Here is a 23,821-nt window from a genome sequence, read left to right as displayed (position 1 = left end):
CTTCAATATTTGTATAGTTACAAATCCGAATTAAAGTTACTTAGTCTGAAATTACATCAACTATGATGGGAGAAATAGTACTTCTGAGCATTGGAAGCTGGAGAATATAGCTAGATATTCAGGAAAATTGAAATGAAATATAATGATTTTATTATCTTTAGTGGATATATGCTTCCAAAATATGATAAATCATTAAACAAGTTCTGCTTAAACAGAAAAATAATTATCAACATGCATATAAATGAAAATGCTTACCAATGAACAATAGAACGTACAAACAAATGCGAGCGATATGACAGAAGCCCACGTGGGCAATCCAGTAACTGCATTCAGTGCCAATGATGGAGCATATAGGACAACGGCCATGTATAAAATCTGAAAAACAAGCACAGAGGAATTAGTAAGGTATCATAATATGGAATAGAAAGAAATTATTTTAGTTATGTTAATTCATTCGTTTCAGAAAAGAGATTCACAAAATAGAAAAGCTTATATGCATTAGAAGATATCCTTGCTCTATTTGAATACATTTTTCAAATATCTACTTTAAGATCATTGATTGGATGGATAGCAAATGAAGCGAGATTCAAAATCAAATTTCCAACAATCCAATATCAGTCAATTTTAGCGATGAATGTAATGTATTAAGCATGGAAATAGGTATATTATGGTATTTTCTACGTCTGTGTTCTCAAGATATAATGAAATAATATTAGCAGTTGTCCCAAAAACCTAAAAAAAGGCTTTTTTATTGCGGGTTTTAATAATTTTTAACAATGATGAAGGGTGATGATTGTATTAGATTTCAATATTTTTGCAGGCTGCAAACCTATTTTAGGAACACTGCAAGCGAAGATGGCTAAAACATCTTTGATTAGCCACTACACTTTCTTTCACTTTGCAGAGAGAAATATCTTTAATTTTGAAGACATAAATAATAAATTGCATATTCGGTATTTTTAAAAACGTTATTGAAGCTCATGAGGACCTGATGCTGAAGCTGAGACAATAGAAGCTTTGATAATTATAATTTGAAAGATAAAAAAAAGCAATTTATTTGTAAAATTCATAACAATTAATAACATTAATAACAGAAGCTATTTATTTGTACTCATAAAAGCAATTTATTTGTATTTGCAGTCAAACTTTGCTTAATAAACACCTCGAATAACGAGCAAAAAAAAAAAAAAAGTGATTTGCTTAACGACCTATGTTTCAAGAAGCTAGTGACCAATAGACATCGTGACGTCGCATGCTTGATTGGTCTATATTAGTCTGTGTTGAACGCTTGTTTGAAGAGAAACCTTATATCTATGTGGAAGAAGTTTTGACCGAACAAGTTTGATATTCCGAGGGATTTGAGAGCGCTTGTGGGTCTTAATTGACATTTTGTCTCTGGCCAAGATGTTGGGGACAGAGATGGATAAGAAGATTTTCATGAGCTGATGGAAGAAAACATCCAGAATTACCGACAAAACTCACAAAGGTGCATTTCTATGTCACAGCAAAACGCTGCGGTGGAGATTTAGTCAGGGGAAGAGAAAATAATGCAATTAACAGAGCAATAACCTTATGCGTTATAATAAGGAAGATACTGAAAGCTTGGGAATGTATTGCATCGCTTATTGTGAAACATCACCCTTATAATCGTCATACATGCTATAACTCATCTATTGATAATGTTGTGTCTTATTTTCGCCCAATTTTGTAGCGTCACCAATATTTTTAGACAGTTTTTTTGAAACGAAAGGATACATTATAAATAATAAATTATATTATTATAAATTTGTTTGAGTATTTTCTATGGAATAGAGTTTTCCATAGAAAATTATCAGTACTCAAATACTTGTCCTATTTCACATGGAGTCCCATGGGAAAAATTATTTTGCTTAACAAACGTTTCGCATTACGAATAATATTTGGGCACTAATTACGCTGGCTAAGTGAATTAGTGAGGTGACACTATATTTACAATAATCCTTATTAAATCTTGTTAGTTAATAATCTTTCAAATCATTTAAATTCAAATTAAAAAAACAGTTATATCTGAATTGCGTAGGTTACTTTTCTATCCATGTATCATAGTTTCTAGATTATGTAAGTTAACCATCTAACCTTCACCTATTCTATTTTGTCATCGTATATCGTATAAAATCTCACACCTAAAAAAGTCTCTTCTCGACTTTATAAAATTTTTGAACGCACTTCCACATTATATTTTCCGTCTTGGCTTTCGTGCTGGGAGCAAACTTTATTGGTCATAATTCGGAGAATGAGTTCAAGAATTATATCAAAAATAAAATAATTTCACTGATAGTACAAATGCGAAATAATATATGGTATAAGGCTAATTCTTCTCTATCATTTAATGGCAGATATTTCATGTATAAACAGCGTTACGTCATATGTTTCTTTTAAAATATGCTTACAGATATTCTTTAATGACTCATGTCATTCTTTAAACTAATCACATTATTTCTCTTTGGATACACGTATCATAATCGTCCTAAATTGCAATTAGGCTTATGGAAAAGAAAATAAATATGTATAAAGTAACATTCCTTTAACAAATTTAAACACCAATCCTTCTTTCGACAGATATCTTACTGAAAGAATGTAAGTATATATTCTAATAATTATATTACAAATTATTTTCTCATAATCATATTAACATGCAAATGACTCCCGAATGCCAGAAGTTAAAAGTATTGTAATGGATGTTATGAGTAAAACTAATCATTTAATGATAACTAAAATGTACCAGTGTGTAAACAATCGGACATATAAAAGAAAATAGTATTTAATTTTAAGATAGGAAAATATTTACATTTTTTACTCACCATTTGTAGAGTGAAGAACATAGCAGCTACAGTTCGAGTAGTTTTGCCAAATCTCATTTCTAGAAACTAAGTGGAATAGTTAATTAATAAACTAATTAAAGCTAAATTAATCAAAGAAAATTTTTAATAAATATAAATAATTGGAATTCAATGTCTTAACAAATAAAATTTTCAAAAATCACTATGCATTATCTTTTAATTGAGTAAATGATTATAAACAAGCACATTTGAATAGCTAGCACTGTAAAACTAGCTCTCTAGTAGATTAAACTATTAAAACAGATACTCTTTAGATAAAAGGAATAAGAACAACATTGTGTAATTGTGTTCATGTCATTACCATTTTTAATAAAATAGAATTTATTGTACAAACTATTTAAAAGAGGACATAATTCTGAACTGAACAGAAAAATTGCCAGATTGAAGAGTAGAATTAATGTTTAAGTCAATATTTAGATAATTCATTTTTAATTATAGACAACAGTCATATCATAAATTTTGATATGAGGGAATAAAATTAAAATATAGGATAAAAGGCAGTACAATTATGCATATTATGCATTTTTTTTCCACTGAAAACACTTAAGGAAATAAATATTATAAATATAACTATTAATTGAACAGAAGCACATAATAACTTTTTTTTCTAATTACTAACACAAATAAATTACTTCTTTTCTTTTTCAAACTTAGCACTTTTTACAAAATAAAAATGCTTTAGGATTTTTTTTCGAAAATAAGCAATAATATGTTTACCTCTTTAAAGATATTTGTGAGAAACTTAAATAATATAAGAAAATGTAAAAAAAGAAATGTAACTTCTGTCATGTTGTTTCATCCCTGCAAGAAAAATGTATTGCTCGTAGAACGGCCCAGAAAGATCCTGAAATCCGACAGAAAGGACAGTAGATACAAAAAAAAATACTGTTTATAGGTATCTTTGTTAAATAAAAACGATCTTTTATATGGATATAGTTCTTAAGAGATCAAGTTCTTTTATTTATTTATTTATTTTTTGTAAAATTGTGTTTTTCTTTTTTTGGAGAAAATATTTTTTATACGAATCACATGCTGATTACCTATAAATATTTTTCAATCTTACCTACATAAGAACTGGTCATTTAAATAAAAAAAAAAATTATGAATGCACTTAGTTTGACATATTTTTTCGAAACAATCTGCTATATTACAGTATCCATTTAACAATTTATCTGGAATTACTTATATTTTTGAGCTTACAATCAGTTTTACTAGGGTAAAATCAGGTTTTAACACAATGCAAGTACCGCAATAATTTACGAGATGTCGCTATATGATATTGTCAGCATGAGAGCAGATACAAAAAGGCACTAATAGTTATAAAAAATGTTTTTTTTTGTATGTGTAAAATTGCTTTTTTTCAGAAAGGCACACATATGGATAAATTTGAAGGCAAAAACCTTATCTAAATATAAAATTTGACCCAAATTGTTAGAGCCGTTTCCGAGATACACGAAATAAATTTATATATATACAATAATAATTTTATATAAGAATTTCTTGTTTAAAGTTATCAGATTCTTCTATTAATATTAATGACCTTTTATTAATCAACATCTCTTTTACACTCACCTTCATTATTTATTTATGATTTTGGATGTTTACAAGAACGAGAATCTTTCATGTCATCAAAACTCTTCGAAACTTTTCCGATATCTAATCAATTTACAAAAAGAGTTCGTTGCTCCTTCTAGAAAGCGAATTTCCTTTCTCTTCTCCGAAATGATGTTCAAAATTTCTTTTTAGCTTTCTGATTTCTTCAATAACAGGTCGAAAAATTGATAGATTATCGAAATTATGAAATTTTCATTGATGAAAGAATTGTAAAAGTTATATAACATCTTAATAAGGCCCTTATTAGGCATTGGTGTAAACAAATTCAAGGTTAAGGTTCGAAGACAAAACATTTCATCGTAATCATTATACGTGTAAAATGTTAAAGGGTTTTGTCTATTTATCAAAGCGATACTGATTTATCCTCTAAAACATCAAATTATTATTTTGTTTTTACAAGAATATACATTTTGTTTTCGTTCAAGTAATTGAAGGCAGAGATTAAATTTACAATAGAGAGCTCTTGAATTATTCTTTGGTAATTTTACGATTTTCATCGATTGCTCGAAAAATAAGCAGAGGGGTGTTTATTTTTTTGGATATAACTAAAATTATACAGGTGTTATTTTTAAAATGATTTAATAAGCATCATGCATTTGTAGCTTAAGATTCTATTTTTTTGTATTAATGTTACATGTTCTAAAACTTTTTAAATTCTAACTCGTTGATATAAACTATATATTATGTAGTTAATTAAACCCTTGAATGCTTTTTTAAATATTTCAGAGTGATTTCATTAAGAAAATATTCGCTAATTGATCTGTAAGTCTTAAAGTTTAAAGAAAGAGAATTTGAACATCAAAAAGCAAAAAAAAAAAAAAAAGAAAAAAAAAAGGAATACAATCTTTTTGTCACTACATTTTAAACAAGATACTATTTAGAACTAGTCGAAAAGAAGCAATGACGGAATTAAATATTTAGACATTTCGGTAAATTACTTTAACATTCCAGCACATTTTTTTTAGTTTAATCAATATGTTAATGAATTGTTTTAGGTTATATATATTTTTTTATCTCTATAACGTTTTGAAACTATATATATATATATATATATATATATATATTAATTATGACGCATATGCGATATTGCACAGAATATTATATCCAAGTAGAGGCCACATGTTAATAAACATTGCAATAATTTTGTGAACATGATGAAACATATATGAACCTGTCCAATAATATTTGACAAAATTTTAATATTATATTAATACTTTATATTAAATAAAAATTATTGTTTTATTTATTGGTTCTTTAGGTTAATAACATTTTTAATTAACGAGTTTAAACAACCTTAGCCAAGAGGGCCTAGGTAGCTTCCTAATAAGATTAGTTGGAATACGTCCCTGAAGTGAAGATTAAGTGAATTATTCCTGTTTCCTTATTTCATTATTTTCCTTAATCTTTAACTTTAAAATATGCTTTTAGAGAAAATATAGGCTCTTAATATACAATCTTATTGATGCTAATATTGTTAGTTTTAAAAGTAATTTGGAGAATTCGTCTTCCAACATTTTTAAGCCTGATAATACGATTAACTCTCTGACTATTAATTCGGCCCAATCTGGTCGTGCAAGTTCTATGCTAATAAGTCGATTTTTTTGGGGGGGGGGGTTAAAAAGAATTCAGGATGCAGAACAAATGCAACAAAAATTCATTGAAGGTATTTTTTAGCTGTACATAACATATATCTACTAATCTACCTGCCCAACTTAGTTGACACTCTAAATTTCTATTCAATTGAATTCTATTTGTTAATACGAGAGAAAATCAAAAATTAAAGGGACATTTGAGAAAAGGTGCTTTTACTCTAATGATAGAAAACTGAAGCATACATTATTTTTCTGCATAACTACTCTGAACTTTAACGCACTTTCCCGAACGTTTCACAGGTTTACTTTTTATTCCCTCGAAAAAAATAATGTTTCAATTATATCTGTAATCAGTTTTGCACCACATCAATAACTTCTCCTTAAGCCGGGTTCCAAAGATCTGTGCCCACCTTGAGTCTAGCACACTTTTCTCTCTTTCTCCTCTCTTGTGACTTTTTGGAATTCTTTGATGTCTTCTTTTTATCGACAATTTGCGGGAAGCTACGGACGACGTCCACAGGCGAAAGTGGTCAAATATTAGGTCAATTGGCAGATTTATGACCAAATCCGTAAGGCCACGGATCATCGGAATAGGGCTTTACTGCTTTCTTCAATTGTCCAAACAGAAAATTGTTTGAAACCAAGTCTGGAGGCTGTATGGCATGTGTTCCAGCACTTCGAATCCTAACTCTTTTATTGTTTCGGCCGCCCGTCGGGCAGAATGAGTCAGAGCATTATCTTGCTGCAAGATGACATTTTTTCACAGTTTTCCACGACATTTCGATCTGATTGCAGGTTTCAGTTTAGTTCGCAACACATCACAATAATTCTCACTGTTCACAGTTTCGTCTCTTGTGGTGAAATGAATGGCTACTACACCTTCCATGTCCCAGAGTAGAGTTACCCTAAAGTAGCTCTTTCCTGTTTGAAGCGCTTTATTAATAGAAGCTCGTAGACCTTACTTTGCGATAAAAAAAAGCGGTCACTATACTGCGCTTGCATTCGGTGAATAATCTCCGCAGGTTTAACACCTTCTGGAAATAAAAAGCGAATCACTGCCTTTGTTTCCTCCTTGGTGCAGATCGACAATGGAGTTGCACTATTTAACGGTCTGCTACAGTACAACGACTAACGCGGGAATAAGTGTGAAGCGGTGCATAGTAGTATTATCGACTATACTAATTCAGCGCTGGATAATAGCAGTATTACCAAACGTTGGAATGAGAACTTGCAAAAGTCCTTTTACTTATTGACTTACCCCTTCGGGGGGGGACCTCGAAATGAAGATGAGAAACTTCCGGCATGGTGAATGGTTCTCGCACCATGGAGGGTACACGAAAAGGAGGGGGAGGGTCTAGCTCCTCTCATCGATGACTGGACGTACTTCCTTATGGAAAGGTTGTACCGTGGCCGGTGATGGCTGTTGCGGTGGCCTGGTCATTCAGTAATATTTATCCGAGTGCCTTCGGGCCAGTCGGAGAGTCAGTGATATGACTTACTTTTTGACTTTCCTTCGTATTATGGCAAATTTTGGTTTGGATTGAATTTATACTTTTAACATTTATAACACTTTTAAAATTCATTTTTCAAGAAAATAATTTAAAATAGATAAGAACAAAAAAAATACTTTATGATTTTACCTCGTATGCCGTTGATACTTCCAAGTCGAAGAAAACAGGTAGAAATCCATAAGCAGCTATAAGCGCTCCGATGGGCATTCCCACCATCCACAAGACAAACTGAGTGCCGTATAAATATGTCTCTGAAGGCACTCCTAGCACAGAAATAGCTGACATGTATGTTGCCATTAAGGAAAAGGCAACGGGTCCGATATGCATATTCCTACCAGCCATAAGGAACTCGTTTGTGGTCTTTTGCCGACCACCTGTGAAACGGAAATACAAGCCGACCAGCGCAGAAACTGAAAGCATGCATCCGATCACTACGTAATCGGTGATTCCCAAAAGGTTAGTCATAATTAATAAGAAGATTGGAAAATCCTGTAAAAAAATTAAAAAAAATATTAAAACAAAAAATTATGTAATTTATTATTTAATTAATTTATATAATTATATAGAAAAATTTTAATTGCAAGAAAAGTTGTACAAATAATGATGAGAATTTTTTGAATTGCAATAAATTAATATATCGATCGATTTTTACTGTAAATAGTTGCAGATTCAAATGTGTGAGGAAATATGCTAATTTAACCCATTAGAACAATAACTTTTTAATAGTACTAAAAAATATCTCATATAACGCATAACTCATTAGGATTTATTACATTGAATAGTTTCATAAAATCTAAAGTTAATCTTCAGAGCAAAAGTTGACCTCATATTGTCTTACAAAATTTGCATTAGCCACTTTAATTAAAAAAATCGAATCAAGTAATCAAAAATGTCTATCCCTATTAAAACATTGGACGATTTTCCATGCGGTTTTGGGATTGAAAGTATTTTAACTGTTTATTGAATATTCTGATTCATTTAGAACTTCAGTAGAACTTGGATAGTTATCTGAAGATAATGTCTATCTTTAATCATCGAAATCCGATTAGACGCATCTTTGTTGATCTGATTTAAAAGAAAAATAATAAAATATTAAAATAAATAGACACCATCGGCAACCAACTATTTGCCCGCAACCTATATGTTCAAAATAATTGGTAAAATTAAAGATATCATCCAGCAACCAGAACCATTATACTCATTTCGCAAATTTTTATTTCATATTAAATTTAATATCACCTTATTCTCATAACCTTACTTTTCTTTTTGTTAACTACTTCTGACTGATTTTAAATTTTTTTTTTTTTTTTTTTTTTGCTTGGTTAGTAAACTGAATACAGTTATCAGTGAACTACTATAAAGTACATTTTAGTAGTTCACTGATAAGTGCATTACTAAAATGTACTAAAGTACTATAGTTCACTATAATGTACTATGTACACTTCACTTCACTAAATGTACTATGTACTATAGTTCACTATAAAGTGCACTTTATAGTGAACTACTATAAAGTGCATTTTACTAAAGTACATTTTAGTAAAATGCTTTTACAATTTACAATGCTTTTACAATTTAGTAAAATGCAAAAACAATAAAATGCTTTTTCCGCCTGTTTCAGGCATTTGCAAAGTCTATTAAATCTATTAAATAATGTATAACTTAATAAGATTCGAAACGATGTCGTATTTCATAATAAAAATTTACAATATTGTAATCATTTCTTTTGTGCAGGAAAAACACTGTACACTAAAATGTTTAAGAATCACTTTTATTTAAATTCAATATGCAACCTGTTAAGTAATATGTGTAAACACAATATTTGGATTTAATATATTGTTACGAATCTGTGATGCGGCTTTCCAGCATAGCTGGTTCCATAGGAGGTCCCAGAGCTTGGCGACAAACTTGGCGAGCATTTGGTGACGAATTTGGCGACTATGGCGCCAAAATAGATTATACCCAAAACATCGAGAATTTTCCCGATCCGTCCAGTAGGAACGGAGATACGCCTCGAACGTTCCTGATTGGTTGAGAGGTTTTTAGCCCCGCCTCCTGAGACTTATAAAAGGAAGAGTCCTGCCGCTGCCGGGTCGTCGTGAACCAGATCGCAGAGTCGTGGACCAGTGGATTCGAAGTGTAGTCGGAAGCGACGGTGAAGAACTCGTCTTCCAGGGACTAGCGGAGCAGCGACGGAGTAGAGCTGCTGTGTATACTGTTGTATGCTGCACGTCTCGGCTGAAGATAATCGTCTTCTGTGCTGAATATAGTTGTCGTCTTTGTGCTGTTCTGTGTGTCTTCGTGTAAATAAACGTCGTTGTTTTTATATTCTACTGCCGCCTGCTGATTGAGTGTTCTCCACACCATATAACTCCCACTATGCAAACGAACCTCCGGAAATTTCGTAACAATATTATAACTTCCCATTAGTCATTAGCTACTTATCTGGAAATATTGTGTTCAATTTCAAATAAATCTGTTATGAATGACTTGATTTTTGGAATCTTGAAATGAACCTTTTAAAACATCAAATGAAATAAACTTTTTATTATTTAAATAGTCAAAACAATGGGTCTTGTTATTTTAATAGTTAAAATAACAAAGTCTTGTTATTCAATAGTTAAATTTGTTTTATTTATTCTGTAAATGAATCTTCTTTATGGGATCAAGTCCCGTGACATCATAGTGCAGTTAAAATGTAACTCTTTGAGTAATCTTCCTTCTAAATGCCTATTTTTTTTCATGAAATTGTAATCTTGCAGTATTATTCTGTATGCAAATTCTGCAAGTAATAAATAGGAACTTCCTTCCTATGATTTCAAAAACGGATAAAAAAACCACCTTTAAATTTATAAGGAAACAAAGAAAGCTGAATTTCATGGATATGTTAAAAACTATAGCAACAATAATGCAACCAGTAAGTTTAAAGAATTTGTAAAAAATTCAGAAAAAAGAGATCGAAATAATTAGAAAGATATTTTTTTTAAAAATTTAAATGATTATTATTAACATTTATTTTTGTACAACGATATTTTTAAAAGTCATAAAGGAAAAAAAGGCCAAAAATTATTGTTAATTTTAAAAAAATAAATGAAATTCTAATTAAAATTAAAAAAAAAACATTGTAAGATGCACAATTTTACCTTCCAGATTTAGTAGCTGTAGAACAAATGGACAGACCTGCGTTGTACACACACACACATTATTCTTTATTATTAACAGAATTAAATAACGAGAAAACTTTTTTTTGTTTTCTTGTCGAATATTTTTTTGTCTCTATAGTAATTAAAATCTATGCAATTAATTAAAATTTTAAAATTAATCTAGAATTTTGATCATTGATGTAAATACAAAATTTCAAAGTTACTGGAAGCTGAGGGATTTAAAATCACACATATGTTCCATTAGAATATTTCAACGTGGTTTTATTGATAAGAAGGTCAAGCAAAGGGAAGAAAAAACCATTCAATATCCTGCTTAGAATATTTAACCTTGTCTTCCTTTCCTGCTCTTTCAGCAGGCTTCCTTGATTTTTTTTTAAATCGAGCAGTTAATAATTTGATCTTTAAACTAGGAAGATCCTAGAATCGGAAAAATGATATATGAACCAGTTATTGATTTTTTCGCAGTTATCTCAGATATCTTGGATAAAAAGTATAACACATTTTATAAACATACGATAAAGAATTTATCACCCAGACTATACAAAGGACAGTGAGAAATCATTATGTCTAAGGAAATGAAAATTAAAATAAAATCAGCTCATGATCTGGATCATTTTTAAATAGTTATGAATCATGCGTATTATTCATATGCCGATTGTGTTGCTCATGGAGTAGCCTAACTTTAAATTCTGCACTGCATAATCTGTAAAACATAAATTATACTTTTTAATATTAATTATTATTTTAAAATTAATTTAAATAATCAATTAATAAAAATTAAGAGATTTTTAAAAAAATCATTTTCTATTTTCAAAAAAAAAAATTTTAACTAAGAAATTATAAATTTTTAATTAATTAAATGAATTTAAAATTATTTCTCAATTTTTTAATGCTCCTTAGCAATTAGAATATTTAGTATAAAATTTTAGATTACTTAAGGAAATTATTAATTTTTAAAAGAATTTATAACAAGTCGTAAATTGAAATAATTACAAATTTAGGTAAGGATATAACACTATTTATTATTTATTAGCTTTTGGGAACAACTACTAAATCTGGAGTATAGGACGAATTTGAATTTTTGTGTCAGCTTGATTTGAAGTAAACCTGTTATGCATTGTTTGATATTCATGATACATTCAGTTACATATTTATAAACATCATTTAAAGCTGTTTAATTTTAGTAGTCTTATATCGATTTTATTTGAAGTACATTTGAGTCATAATGAGGAAATAAGTTCCATAACATCAGTCATTCAAAGCATAACTAACCGTTGTTAGTATCTTGCATATTGCTTTTAGCGGTACTGTGCTAAAGAATGTCCTTCACTCGAAGAGTGTGAACCGCAGATTTAAGAATTTTTTAAAAACCCTCTGTTAAATTAATTAAATTAAAAAATAAATTAATTTTAATTTTAAAAAATGGTGGAATTGGATCAGGAAATAAGAGAATATTTCAGAATGAAGTTAATATGAGCTGAATTACGATAAAACTTTGGAAATTAATTAGAATTAAAATTAGATTTTTATATATATATATATATATATATATATATATATATATATATATATATATATATATATATATATATATATATATATATATATATATACAGATTGACATAGTTCTCTATAATTTTTTTTCCGAAATAACGAAGGGTGCGACTAATACAGGGTAATTCCTCGAAATATCAAGGTCAATTGCTTTTGCTGTTCAGTACATTCATTTTGTAAATTTCGTATTCAAGAATGCAATAATCCTAAAAATCATTACGTTATAATAATATATTTTCACAGTAAGAAAGTCATATGTTATTAAATTTTATTTGAATATTATAATGTAATGTTATCTAAATTAATAATTTTTTTTACAAGTAGTATGTTGTGAATTATTAAAGAGACCAAAACCCTAAAATCATATTTAAAATATATGGCAACTCCCTTGTCTTCAGTGTAATTGAATGATACATATCTAGTAGATTTAAATTTCCAAATGTAAGAATAAATTTATCAATTTTCAAGGAATAAAAATGAAACCATTTCATGAAAAAATACAAGAAACAATTTTTTCATTTTCAAAAAATACTGCAATGAAGGAAATAGAAAAAATTTTGGAACAATTATTACTATACGGTATTACTTCAACTATCTTAAGTTCATTATAAAATAAAGCTACAATTACCTGAAACGATTTTGGACAAAAAGGGAAAAAAAACAACAATGCATTCACAGCTAGGAAAAATAATAATACCGTACTCAATGTGCTTGATTCCTCCTTTTCCTACTGAAAATGGATGCCGGGGCTTAACAATCCTGATAATTTGATCTATAGCTACCAAATTTGGTACATATATGTACTTTTGAGAATGGGAATGAGCCCCTCGGAATGATTTTTTGAAGCGTTGATTAAAATTTTAATTAATTAAAAATTAAACTGAATTTTAGAGTTTTTCCGACATAGCTCCCTGTATATTATTGAACAAAAGCAACCTTTCCGCCGTTTCAAAATTTAAAACATTGTCTTTTTAATCATAAAAATTTAATAGTCGTGCGAATTTTTATTGTATTTTTGAAACTTTTATTTTTATTGTTATTTATTTATTTTCCCTAATGTTTAGTAACGGATTATATTGTTGCCTTGAAGTTCAAATCGTTTTCATTGTTTCACCAGCTATCTAATCATGCGACTTTCTTCCATTGTTAAAATCCAAAGAAGAAATATACATATTTCAAGGGACAAATGTTAATTACGGCAAAATTCTGCGAATTTTATATTTTAATGTTATTACCACGAAATTTATAAAATAATTGAATCAGACATTTATATTTTTAATAACTGAAAGATGAGAGTGCTCTCCAGTAAACATTTTCAAGGATGCAATGAATTGAGTCTATCTGAGACAATTAAAGTAACACATCTTTAATGTCTGCAATTTCTCGGTTTTATTAATTTGAAGTTATATCTAAACAATTGAAACGAATGTAAGTTATATCTAAACGAACTGCAAATGAAAACAATTAAAATTCGCGTCGAATTCGCTATTCGCTAAAAGCCACAGACAGACGACCTCCTGCTGATGTAAAGCGGAATTTTGGAGCAGGTGGTGTTAGTACCTACATGTCGTCTTCGTCATCTGACCGAAGTTCAAAATTATTGGGTCCGTCGCAAAATAGCCCTAGCATGGCGAGACGTTTATATAACTAAACTAAATTAAATACTGAAGTTATTTGCATGTCTTGTGCACGTACACATTTATAGAAAATCAAAATTTGTGTTTATTAGTTTTAATTTTTGATTGTTAAATAATGATTTTTCACTATTTATAACTTATACTGTTTCTTCAAATTTGCTGAAGTTTAAACTTTAAGACTAATATATTATAGAAAATATTGGTTTGAATTATGCTTAAAGGGAATACTGATGCAATCATCTTTAATTATTCTCTAATCTAGTTCGTTATAAAGATATTTATAAATAGTGAAAATATTAAAGATATTTATATTTTACATGCGTTTTAGCTATATGAAATTTTATTAAACACTTTCATAGATTTTTTAAGGTTATTTTTTTCTATAAAATGGAATTCTAATGTTGTAATTTATCTCAACATATATATATTTTTTTGCACAAAAACATACTATTGCCATACATCATATAATTTACTGAAACATAATTACAATGCAAAAATAACATTTAATGATGAATATAAACCCGTTAATGCCCAAATAAATTTAAATTGTATAGTTCATTAAATTTCATTTAAATTATTTTGAGAACACTAAGATTAAAACAACAGTGAAATATAGTTAAATTCGAAAATAATTGTCAAGAAAATTGGTAAAAAGTTATTAAAAATATTATCTATTTTTATAAAAATTTATTTATTAAATATTTATTAAATTTTTTTTAACTATATTAAAATATAATAAAATAAAAATCGCTTCAATTTTCTTGCATTATCTAGAATATAAATTAAAGCAAAAAAATAAATAAATAAATAAAATAAAATAAAAAAATAAAGATTTCAAAGTGACGATACATTGATTTCAAAATGTAATTAATAAATAGTGCATGCTATTTGTAATTTGTATCAGCATACAAATTACTTAATACCAATTTCTTGGTCAAAGTAAGAAAGAAATAACGATGAAATGCTTGGATTCAGCCGCGGAAGTGAAATGTAACCCTTTAATAAATAAAAAAGATGAAAATGAATAATTAATTAATAGCTTACTCAATTTATCTTTTTATTTCGGCGGGCTTTTAAATATGCATATTCTCGCTTTCAATAAAGAATAGAAATGCAATGTTAATCCAACTTGGCAGTTAGCTATCTGCTCCATTACCTGCAACCCGGATATGTGTAAGAGTTGTTTGCATTAGGGGAAGTGCTAATTTTTCCATATCATCGTTCTCATATTATTATTTGTAGCTTGTCGGTGAAGTAGTGCTAGAAACACAAATCCAAAGACTGGATACTTCAATCTGATTACTCATATACTTGTACAATTAATTGCATTCGATTTCTACACCATCAAGGCCATTATGTTATGCTTGAATACACATTACTATGTCTGAATGATTTCAATATCTTACTAATAAAACGTTATAGGGTAAAATAGAAAAAAAAATTGAATTAAAATTTATCATATGGAACTGCTCTATCTGAGTTTTAAAGTAATTATCATACATGACTGCTTTGGCTCAGTTTTAATTAGAGCATATTCAACGCAATCAATTCACCTTTCGGCGATAAGCTGTTTAATTATCGTGACGTAAATAATAAAATTTAATTCTAGCCACCTGCGGTGACCAAACAGATAGCCAGGTATATAGGTTGTTTTTGCTTTCAATTAAATTTCATGTATATAACTTAATGTCTATGGTTACTTTAATAATATGTCTTTAAATATATTAGGACAGACATTAAACATCAAATTATGACACAGCTAAGTTTTGTGAATTTAATAGCCTTAAAGGTGTTTTTTTTCATTCTGCTAATAAAATATTCTAATAAAGTTAAGTCCCCTAACAGTGATGATAATAAAAATGCTGTTAATGGTAATAAAAATTGATTGTCTGTGTGAATTGTCTTCTGACATTCGGTAACAAAGATAATTTAATTTCACTTCCGTATTCTTTCTGTAAACTATAATTATATTAAACAGAATCCTAAGCTTTCAGCAGTGCAAGCAGGCGGTTAAATATTTGGTGAAACATGATATGGATTGAAATTCTTTGCAATAAAGCAATTCCTTTCTGAAAATGTAGAGTATTTTTAACGAATTGTCAGAATTCAAGAAAATTGAATTTGTTATTACATTTTTTTAAAAAATTAGATTTTAGCTTCATGTTCTTATTTCATCATTTAATCGACCCATGTATTACGCTGAATATTCCTTTCTGAAGTTTCAATGAAAAAACTCATGCTATGAAATATCCGATAAAACAATGATAATTGCTGGAATTTGATTAAAATGATGAATATTATTCTTGAAAATGATGAGTTTATATCAGAAAAATATCAAAATTCAAAAAAGGAAATTACTGAACAGCTAACTTGGTGTCAATATATATATATATATATATGTAATGATATTTTAACTCTAATTTCAATTTAATTAATTTTCATAGTAACTTCATCTTAATTTAGCCCATAGTAACTTCATTCTAAAATATTCTCTTATTTCGTGATCCAATTCCACTGTCTCTACTTAATTAATTCAAGAGAAGCTTTGTTAAATTGTTGAATCAGCTAAAATCTAACTCTCCCACACTACGTGTGAAGAGATAACATACCGCTGATCAAGCAAATTCTTTTTTAAAATCTCCCTGTGTTTCCCCTACCTTGTCCACCCGTGTAATAAAAATCCCTATCGAAATCTCATAATACATTAGCACTGTAAAGAAATATTTTCCCTATCAAAATCATAGGTTATATAAGACCAGGGATAAAATGTCCAAGAGCTTCTTCCCTCATTCCTTTCTGTGTCGTTCTGTGTGCTCGTCGCTTGTACATATGCTTGCTTCTTCAAAATGAAATAAAACGACGTCACGAAATTAAAAGTATCTTCATTGTCTTCAAGCTGCATCATGCTTCACAACAAATAATATTACATATTAAAAAAGCCGACAGAATTCCGAATAATATTACATATATAATGATATTTTATTTTCAATTTATTAATTTCAATTTATTTAATTTCAAGATTTTATTTTAATTTAGCCCCTAGTAACTTCATTCTAAAATATTCTCTTATTTCGTGATCCAATTCCACTGTCTCTATTTAATTAATTCAAGAGAAGCTTTATAAAACTGCTTAATCAGCTAACCGCCAATACTTTCACACGCTCGGCGTCTCTTCAAAAGTCTCTTCATTGTCTTCAAACTGCATCATGCTTCACAACAAATAATGTTATATATTAAAAAATCGACAGGATTTGAAAGTATTACACACACACACACACACACACACACACACACACACACACACACACACACACACACACACACACACACACACACACACACACACACACACACACACACACACACACACACACACACACACACACACACACATCACAAATTGCCAAAATTTCTATTAACTTTTAAATTCTAAAGAAATTTTTTAAAAATTCATATTTTTCAATGCATATTTGTATGAAATTTAGGAGCTCTAAATTAAATATCTGTCTAAGAGAGCTCCGAGGCATACGCAGGCATTTTGTATTATTATTATTAAATATTAATCTCGTTTACAGGAAAAATAAATTCATGAAATAATTATATCATATTCGTTATCTTTAATATTTTTCTCGCAGACTCATATATAGACCGTATATTTCTTATGATCAAAAATGAATGAATAGGCAGCAATATAAAACATTTACTTGACATACATAAATCATCTTCCCCACTTATTTCGTTTAACAATCCATACAAAATTATTGTACTCTCGTACAATCAGAATCTCGACATTCATTGCATTATAAAGTGATCATAAATACTGTACATATACTATTTAGTATTATCTGAAAAATCTATAAACAAATTACAGATTAAAAAACGAAATCTATTTAGAAAAGGAACTTTTAGCTACAAATTTCAGTGATTTTATTGAAATTCTTAAGCACAAATGCAAAATTACATTTTGTTTCGATTAAAAGTTTTATCCAAATTTAATCAAAATTTCATAGCTCTACTAATAATAAAGAACAATGTATGTGTATATTTTGACACTGTGTATATTGGCTGGACCGTTTGATATGAAGGACCAGATTTGATATATTTATATATAGTATAGTTGGTATTTGGTATACACTTGAGAGGGTTTGTATGATCCCATCGGAGCGAATTTTTTGAAATTTCATTTTGAATTTTGGTTATTTCAATAATAAGTTACATTTTGCAGTTTTTACTTTATAACTTCTGAATATATTATATTATATTACTGAAATATGCATCACCATGAATTTCAAAAAATTATCTTTACAATGATACCAATTACGTTGCAGTAATTTTTTTTGTCTAGATTTAATTAAGTTTAAAAAATATTTATAAGAATATTTTACAACAATATTTTGATTGCTGTAAATAAAAAGACTATTTCCGTTGTTGCTACTACTATTTAATTTCTTCCACTGTTAATATTCAAAATATGAAGATTCAGCTTTCTTTTCAATGTTGGTTTCTATTTAAAGCAGCTTTTAAGAAAATTTTTGATCAATTGGGTTAATGTTTAATCAAAGAATAAATAAAAAATTTAAATTTTTAAATATTTTTACATTATTTCTTCTTCAATTTACATTTTGTTTTCGAAATGTAGTAAGTTGATTTTTTTATTGAATTAAAGAAATTTTCATTGCATAATCCACCGAAATATTGAGGTAGAACGAAATATATCCTGTAGTATATTAAAAATTTCAAAGTTAAATGATTCTTCAATCTATCCTTGTATTTTTTATGAATTTGCTTGAAAAAGATTATAAGGATTATTGGTAATGTATTACTATACAGTATAAAACTTTGGGAGCATCTGTAGACTTGCCAACTTAAAACTCAAAAAGGACTCCTTGGAATATAAAAATAAGTTGATAAAATTAGAATTTCCATTTCAAACTAATAATACATTTAAAGCAATAATATGAATCTCCGCAAGGAATTTTAAGTTACCATTATCGAAACGTAAAATATTTAGTATATTTAAAAAATTCTTACGAAACAAAAGGTAAAGAAAGAATTTTTAATACTGTTATGAATTGAATTACATTAATCCCTGCTAAATATAAAGGCATATTTAAATGTATATCGATTTTAATGGCATCGGCTATAATTTCTAAACATCTCAATTGGTGCGGTGATGAAGTTTGAAGGGTTGCTAGTGCAAGGGTGTCATGATTTACAAATGTGAGATTTATCACAATATAGTCTCCTTAATCTCAATTATTTGCAATTAATTCATGTATTTTGATTTGAACAGTAATTTGATACAATACTGTTATCACGCTAAAATATCCCAATCAATTTCATTCAAGTTATTAATAATCTTGAAATAATGGTACAGAATTCAGTTGTGCATTGTCATCAAAAATTTAACTATGTTTACTATTTGGAATAAAAAGGCCATCATTTTCTATAGAAAATTTAAATCTTCATTAACCGTTAAAACCATAATGAAATTTTGAATCAGTATTTAATAAACAGAAGATTCTAAAAGTTTTCAAGCTGAGATAAGTTGTATAAAAATTTTTTTAAATCAAGAATAAATATCAAGATTTAAGATAAATTTTATTTAAACATATCTATTTCTTATAATTTGACAATTTAGAATTTAGTTTAGTAAACTAATTTTGGACATCGCCATGTTGTTTGCTGGCGCATACGCAAAGGAAAATAATTCTTAATTAATAAAAAAATAAATATTTCATTAATAGTGATGAAATTTTATCTAAAACTCCTTCATAATATTTGCAAGAAAAATTTGTAGAAAATTCATTTGGTAATTTTTATTTCAATAAGAAATGGCAATTCGTCGTTTTAGCTTTATTTATATAGATTAAAAAGAAATCACAACCTGCAGCACCATAGATAAAAAATAAAGATAAAAAAAGCAACGTTTAAAATTGTGCGCTTATCAAAATGCGTATACACTATCCAATAAAAATAGCAGATAAAATTTTGATCTGGATTCAAAATTCAAGGAAACTTATTTTTTATTGGAATTTTAAAGACAGAGACATATGTTGAGAGATACTATAAAACTGCTTTGTATTTTATAACAAACAATTTTAAAATTATTAAATCATTAAAGAATAATTTTCACAGTTCTTAAGAAAAATTAAAAAAAAAAAAATGTGCCAAATTTAATCGGCATCTTCAGAGGCATAATTTTTTGAATTTTAAATTGTTGTAAACATTAGTCCTTTGAGATAATTGATTTGAAAGATATCGCATAAAAATTTAAATCGTTCTTAACTTTTAACTAAAGAAAATAAAATTTTAATTAACTTTTGAACTTTCAAAAGCTAAGAATGACCTTCCTGCTGCCTTGAAGAGCACTTGTGGTATATTTTTATCAAGGTCGGTCCAAAGCTATAGATATATATAAAAGTAATTCATCTTTGTAAATTAAATTTCATTAAGATTAAAAGGAAATATATGAATTTAATGGATTTAGGAAATATATGAATTTAATAGATTTAGGAAATATATTAATTTAATGGATATTGAGAAAGAAAATTAGAAAAAGAATTTACTACAAAAAAAATTGTACTTCGGAGGAAAAATCTTACTTCATTTTATCCCTGGAAAGCAATTTCTATTTGTCTCAATCTTAAAAACGGCAAAAGCGTTCAACAAAATAATTTGATAGAATAATTCTACTAATTATAATTTCATCATAAAAATAAAAACGAATAAATTGTGAAGAATTTAAAAAAAATTTTAATTATAAAATACATTGGGATGAAATGAAATTGATATAATTTTAAAGATAATTTTAGGAGTTTTAAAATAATCTAATTAAGACCTTTGATATGAAATTTTCTGAACTTGTAATTTTTCGACATCTGAACTGCTAATTTCATAGTACATTTGGATCTTGAAGTCAAATTAAACCAAATATCATGTCTATATACAAGATCTTTGGCAAAAATTTGATTTTAAAACTATAGGCTTTTTCTACAGAATGCCACTATTTAACATTATTTTACAAAAAATCAACATAAGGTTTAAGCAAAAAAAAAAAAAAAAAAGAGAGTGTGTGTGTGAGAGAGAGAGATCGCAACATGATGATTTTTTCGAATGAGCCAGTTCTTTTTATTTTATTATTAAGACTGTATGAAAACAAAATTTTATCAAGGTTCACGCATTTTTTTGAATTTATGAATGATGTAAATTTGGATATTGTGTCATAATATGCTTCAAAATTAATGAGGCAAATGACATAGTTTAAATAAATTTTTAATTAAAAATTTAATTATAATTTTGAAAAATCCTTTTCTGATAAGTTTATAAATCTCAATAAGAAACTTCCTGCGAAATTTTAATAGATTTATAATCATTAGCCTACTGTGTAAAGTGTTTTACAGAATTGTTTTATTAAGCAGATTGTAATATACAGATAGTATACCAGACTAAAAAACTTAATCATCCTCTCAATATAATTACTTCAGATTATTTATGAAATCAAAGAAATTTTTCATGATTAAAAATTTAATTAAATGAATAATTAAATACATACGAATAATTCTGGACGAATACGAAAATACGAATTCTGGCTTCCACGGGAATGGTTTCACTAGATCAGAATTTCATTACATGTCCTCATAGAAAAGCAAATAATGCAAGAACAGAATTTTAATGATACCGGTTTAAGTTTTTTTTAACTATTTTATGTGAATCTAAGAAGAGATTGCGCTATCATTTGAAAACAAGCAATTCACAGAAAACACACACAAAAAAAAGACAGTAAAAAATAAAACTACCTATTGGAATTTTCCTTGTTAATTTATTTTCGTTTCCTGGAAGTAGCTAAAAACATTAACTTAAAACATTTCCTAGACATTTCCAAATTTCCATTGTCCTACTGAGACTCTTAAAAGAAAGATAGAATTAATCAAATAAAAAGACATTTAAATGGACTTCTTTCAAATTATAAAGATTAACTCTAAAAAATATTGAGTTTTAAATATTTGTTTCGTGCTTCTTTGACAATATGTATTCAAAAATAATCAAATTTTTTTTATTAATTTCTAGTTTCTTATTTAATAACTAATTGACATGCAATTTAATAATCAGTATTTTTGATTAAGAAATAAAAAAATGAGTTGATTGATAGTACATAGATAAATTACATATATTTAATTTAAAGCAATTATATTTTTTTTGTTTTTTTACTTTCAGGTTCATTATATTAATTGCTTTTATATTAGAATTAATAGATTTGAATTTAATCTAGACTTTCATTAGAAAATAAAATGAATGATTGATTGAACAAACTACATCTTAACTCAAGTGTGTACATTAAACCAAAAAAAAAAAAAAAAAAAGCCTCTTTATTTTTTAAACTTTTTTTTCATGAATTTATTTCAAATACAAATTAATTGATTTACAAGGAATCAGTTTGAACTTAGATTACCTAATAATTTTGAAATAAGACTTTTTTCTTTCCTTTCTTTAGAATACTAATTTTTATTTATTTATTTAATTTTTTTCATGCTACACTGATTTTTGTGAATAGTTTTTTTTATGCAGATAAAATAAAAAAGCATAGATTAATGCAATAAATTCATATGAGAATTTGAAAATTAAAAACACTTATTTCTTCAATAAAATTAAATGTGATTTTAACTTTTATATATTATACATATTTTTCAATAAAAATAGCATTTATTAAACTACAAAAAAATAATCTTATTCCCTTAAATAATTTCTCCAGGCACTTTATTATTTATATGATGACATTCAGATTTATTTCGAATGCATTTGAAACAGTTTTTATCATGGTCATTTGAACATGCAACATGTTGTGTGTGAAACAAAATGACCATGAGACATTGTAAAAGCATGCAATGGGGATTAAGAAGGAAACACAATAAGGAAGAAACATTAACAATGGTAGAAAACATTTTTATACTAGCCGTCTTTGATGACCAGATTTTTTTCTGAGATTAATGATCGCTAAAAATTTTGGACAAATATTTTGTGTAACTATGTTTTAAAGGCTTCCTCTATAAAATATTTTTAAATTTCAAATTTTGTTGGACATATAATTTACATTTCTTTAAAAACTTCGCACTTTTCTATTCATTCGGCAATGTATTACTATAATTTTCTATGTTTTTAAATATTCAACTGCATGAGAAGATAAAAGAGCAGAAATTAAGAATTTTTTTTTATCATTGCTTGATTCTGAAATTAAATCTTAATTGTAGGTGCAGTGAAATTTCAAATATTTTATTAAAAGCATGCCTTATACTGAAACCCACACAACTTCAAAAAATAAACCAAATCATCATATATAGTCATCAGCAATGGGGGGAAAAAAAAAGAAGAAAAAATTACGTATCCGACAATTTTAAAGAAGTTTTAGTTTCCGAGATCTTACGTCCTTTTGAAGGGAGGAAAAAAAAATGGGACGATTTTAAGGGCGTGACAATAGGGAAGTTAATAATAAGGATCAAAATTACATGAATTTTATTTCAACAATGAAATATATCATTGCATATAAATTACATTTAATATACTTCTTAAACAGAATTAAAAATAGAGAAAATACTTAGCAAAAAAATTGTTATCAACCTAGTAATTAATCATTGAGATGCCATTTTAATCAGAACAATTTTATTTCATAATAAATCTGTACTGAAATGTTTGAAAAAAGTTGCGTATTGTTACTATTCTTTTATTACCAGCGACTTTTATGATAATATACTACACAGAATATAATGAACAAAATTTTGTTGCAACACCTGGAGATATTAATGACTTATAACATTTAGTAATACATTCAATAGTTTGAAAGCTATAAATTTTTTTTTGCATCAATAAAATGTATTG

General features: G+C 27.6%; 1 protein-coding gene across 4 annotated transcripts in view; it reads right to left on the bottom strand.

Moving 5' to 3' along the window:
• The window catches only part of LOC129966259 (putative sodium-dependent multivitamin transporter), a 58,732-nt gene that overhangs the window by 19,342 nt on the left and 15,569 nt on the right, over positions 1-23,821 (bottom strand). For 2 of the 4 annotated variants that reach the window (XM_056080698.1, XM_056080676.1), the window contains exons 2-4: positions 7,726-8,085; positions 2,841-2,906; positions 256-375 (exon numbers count right to left, since the gene is read on the bottom strand). In XM_056080698.1, coding sequence (XP_055936673.1) covers positions 256-375; positions 2,841-2,906; positions 7,726-8,061 — 522 coding nt within the window. In that variant the 5' untranslated portion in view covers positions 8,062-8,085. Of the gene's footprint in view, positions 1-255; positions 376-2,840; positions 2,907-7,725; positions 8,086-21,503; positions 21,600-21,747; positions 21,857-23,821 lie in introns of those variants that run through there. The other 2 variants (XM_056080690.1, XM_056080683.1) reach the window with 2 other exon arrangements.

This window comes from Argiope bruennichi, chromosome 1 (genome assembly GCF_947563725.1).
Source record: "Argiope bruennichi chromosome 1, qqArgBrue1.1, whole genome shotgun sequence".
Lineage (NCBI taxonomy): Eukaryota > Metazoa > Arthropoda > Arachnida > Araneae > Araneidae > Argiope > Argiope bruennichi.
This window is presented reverse-complemented; position numbering and strand designations above follow the sequence as displayed.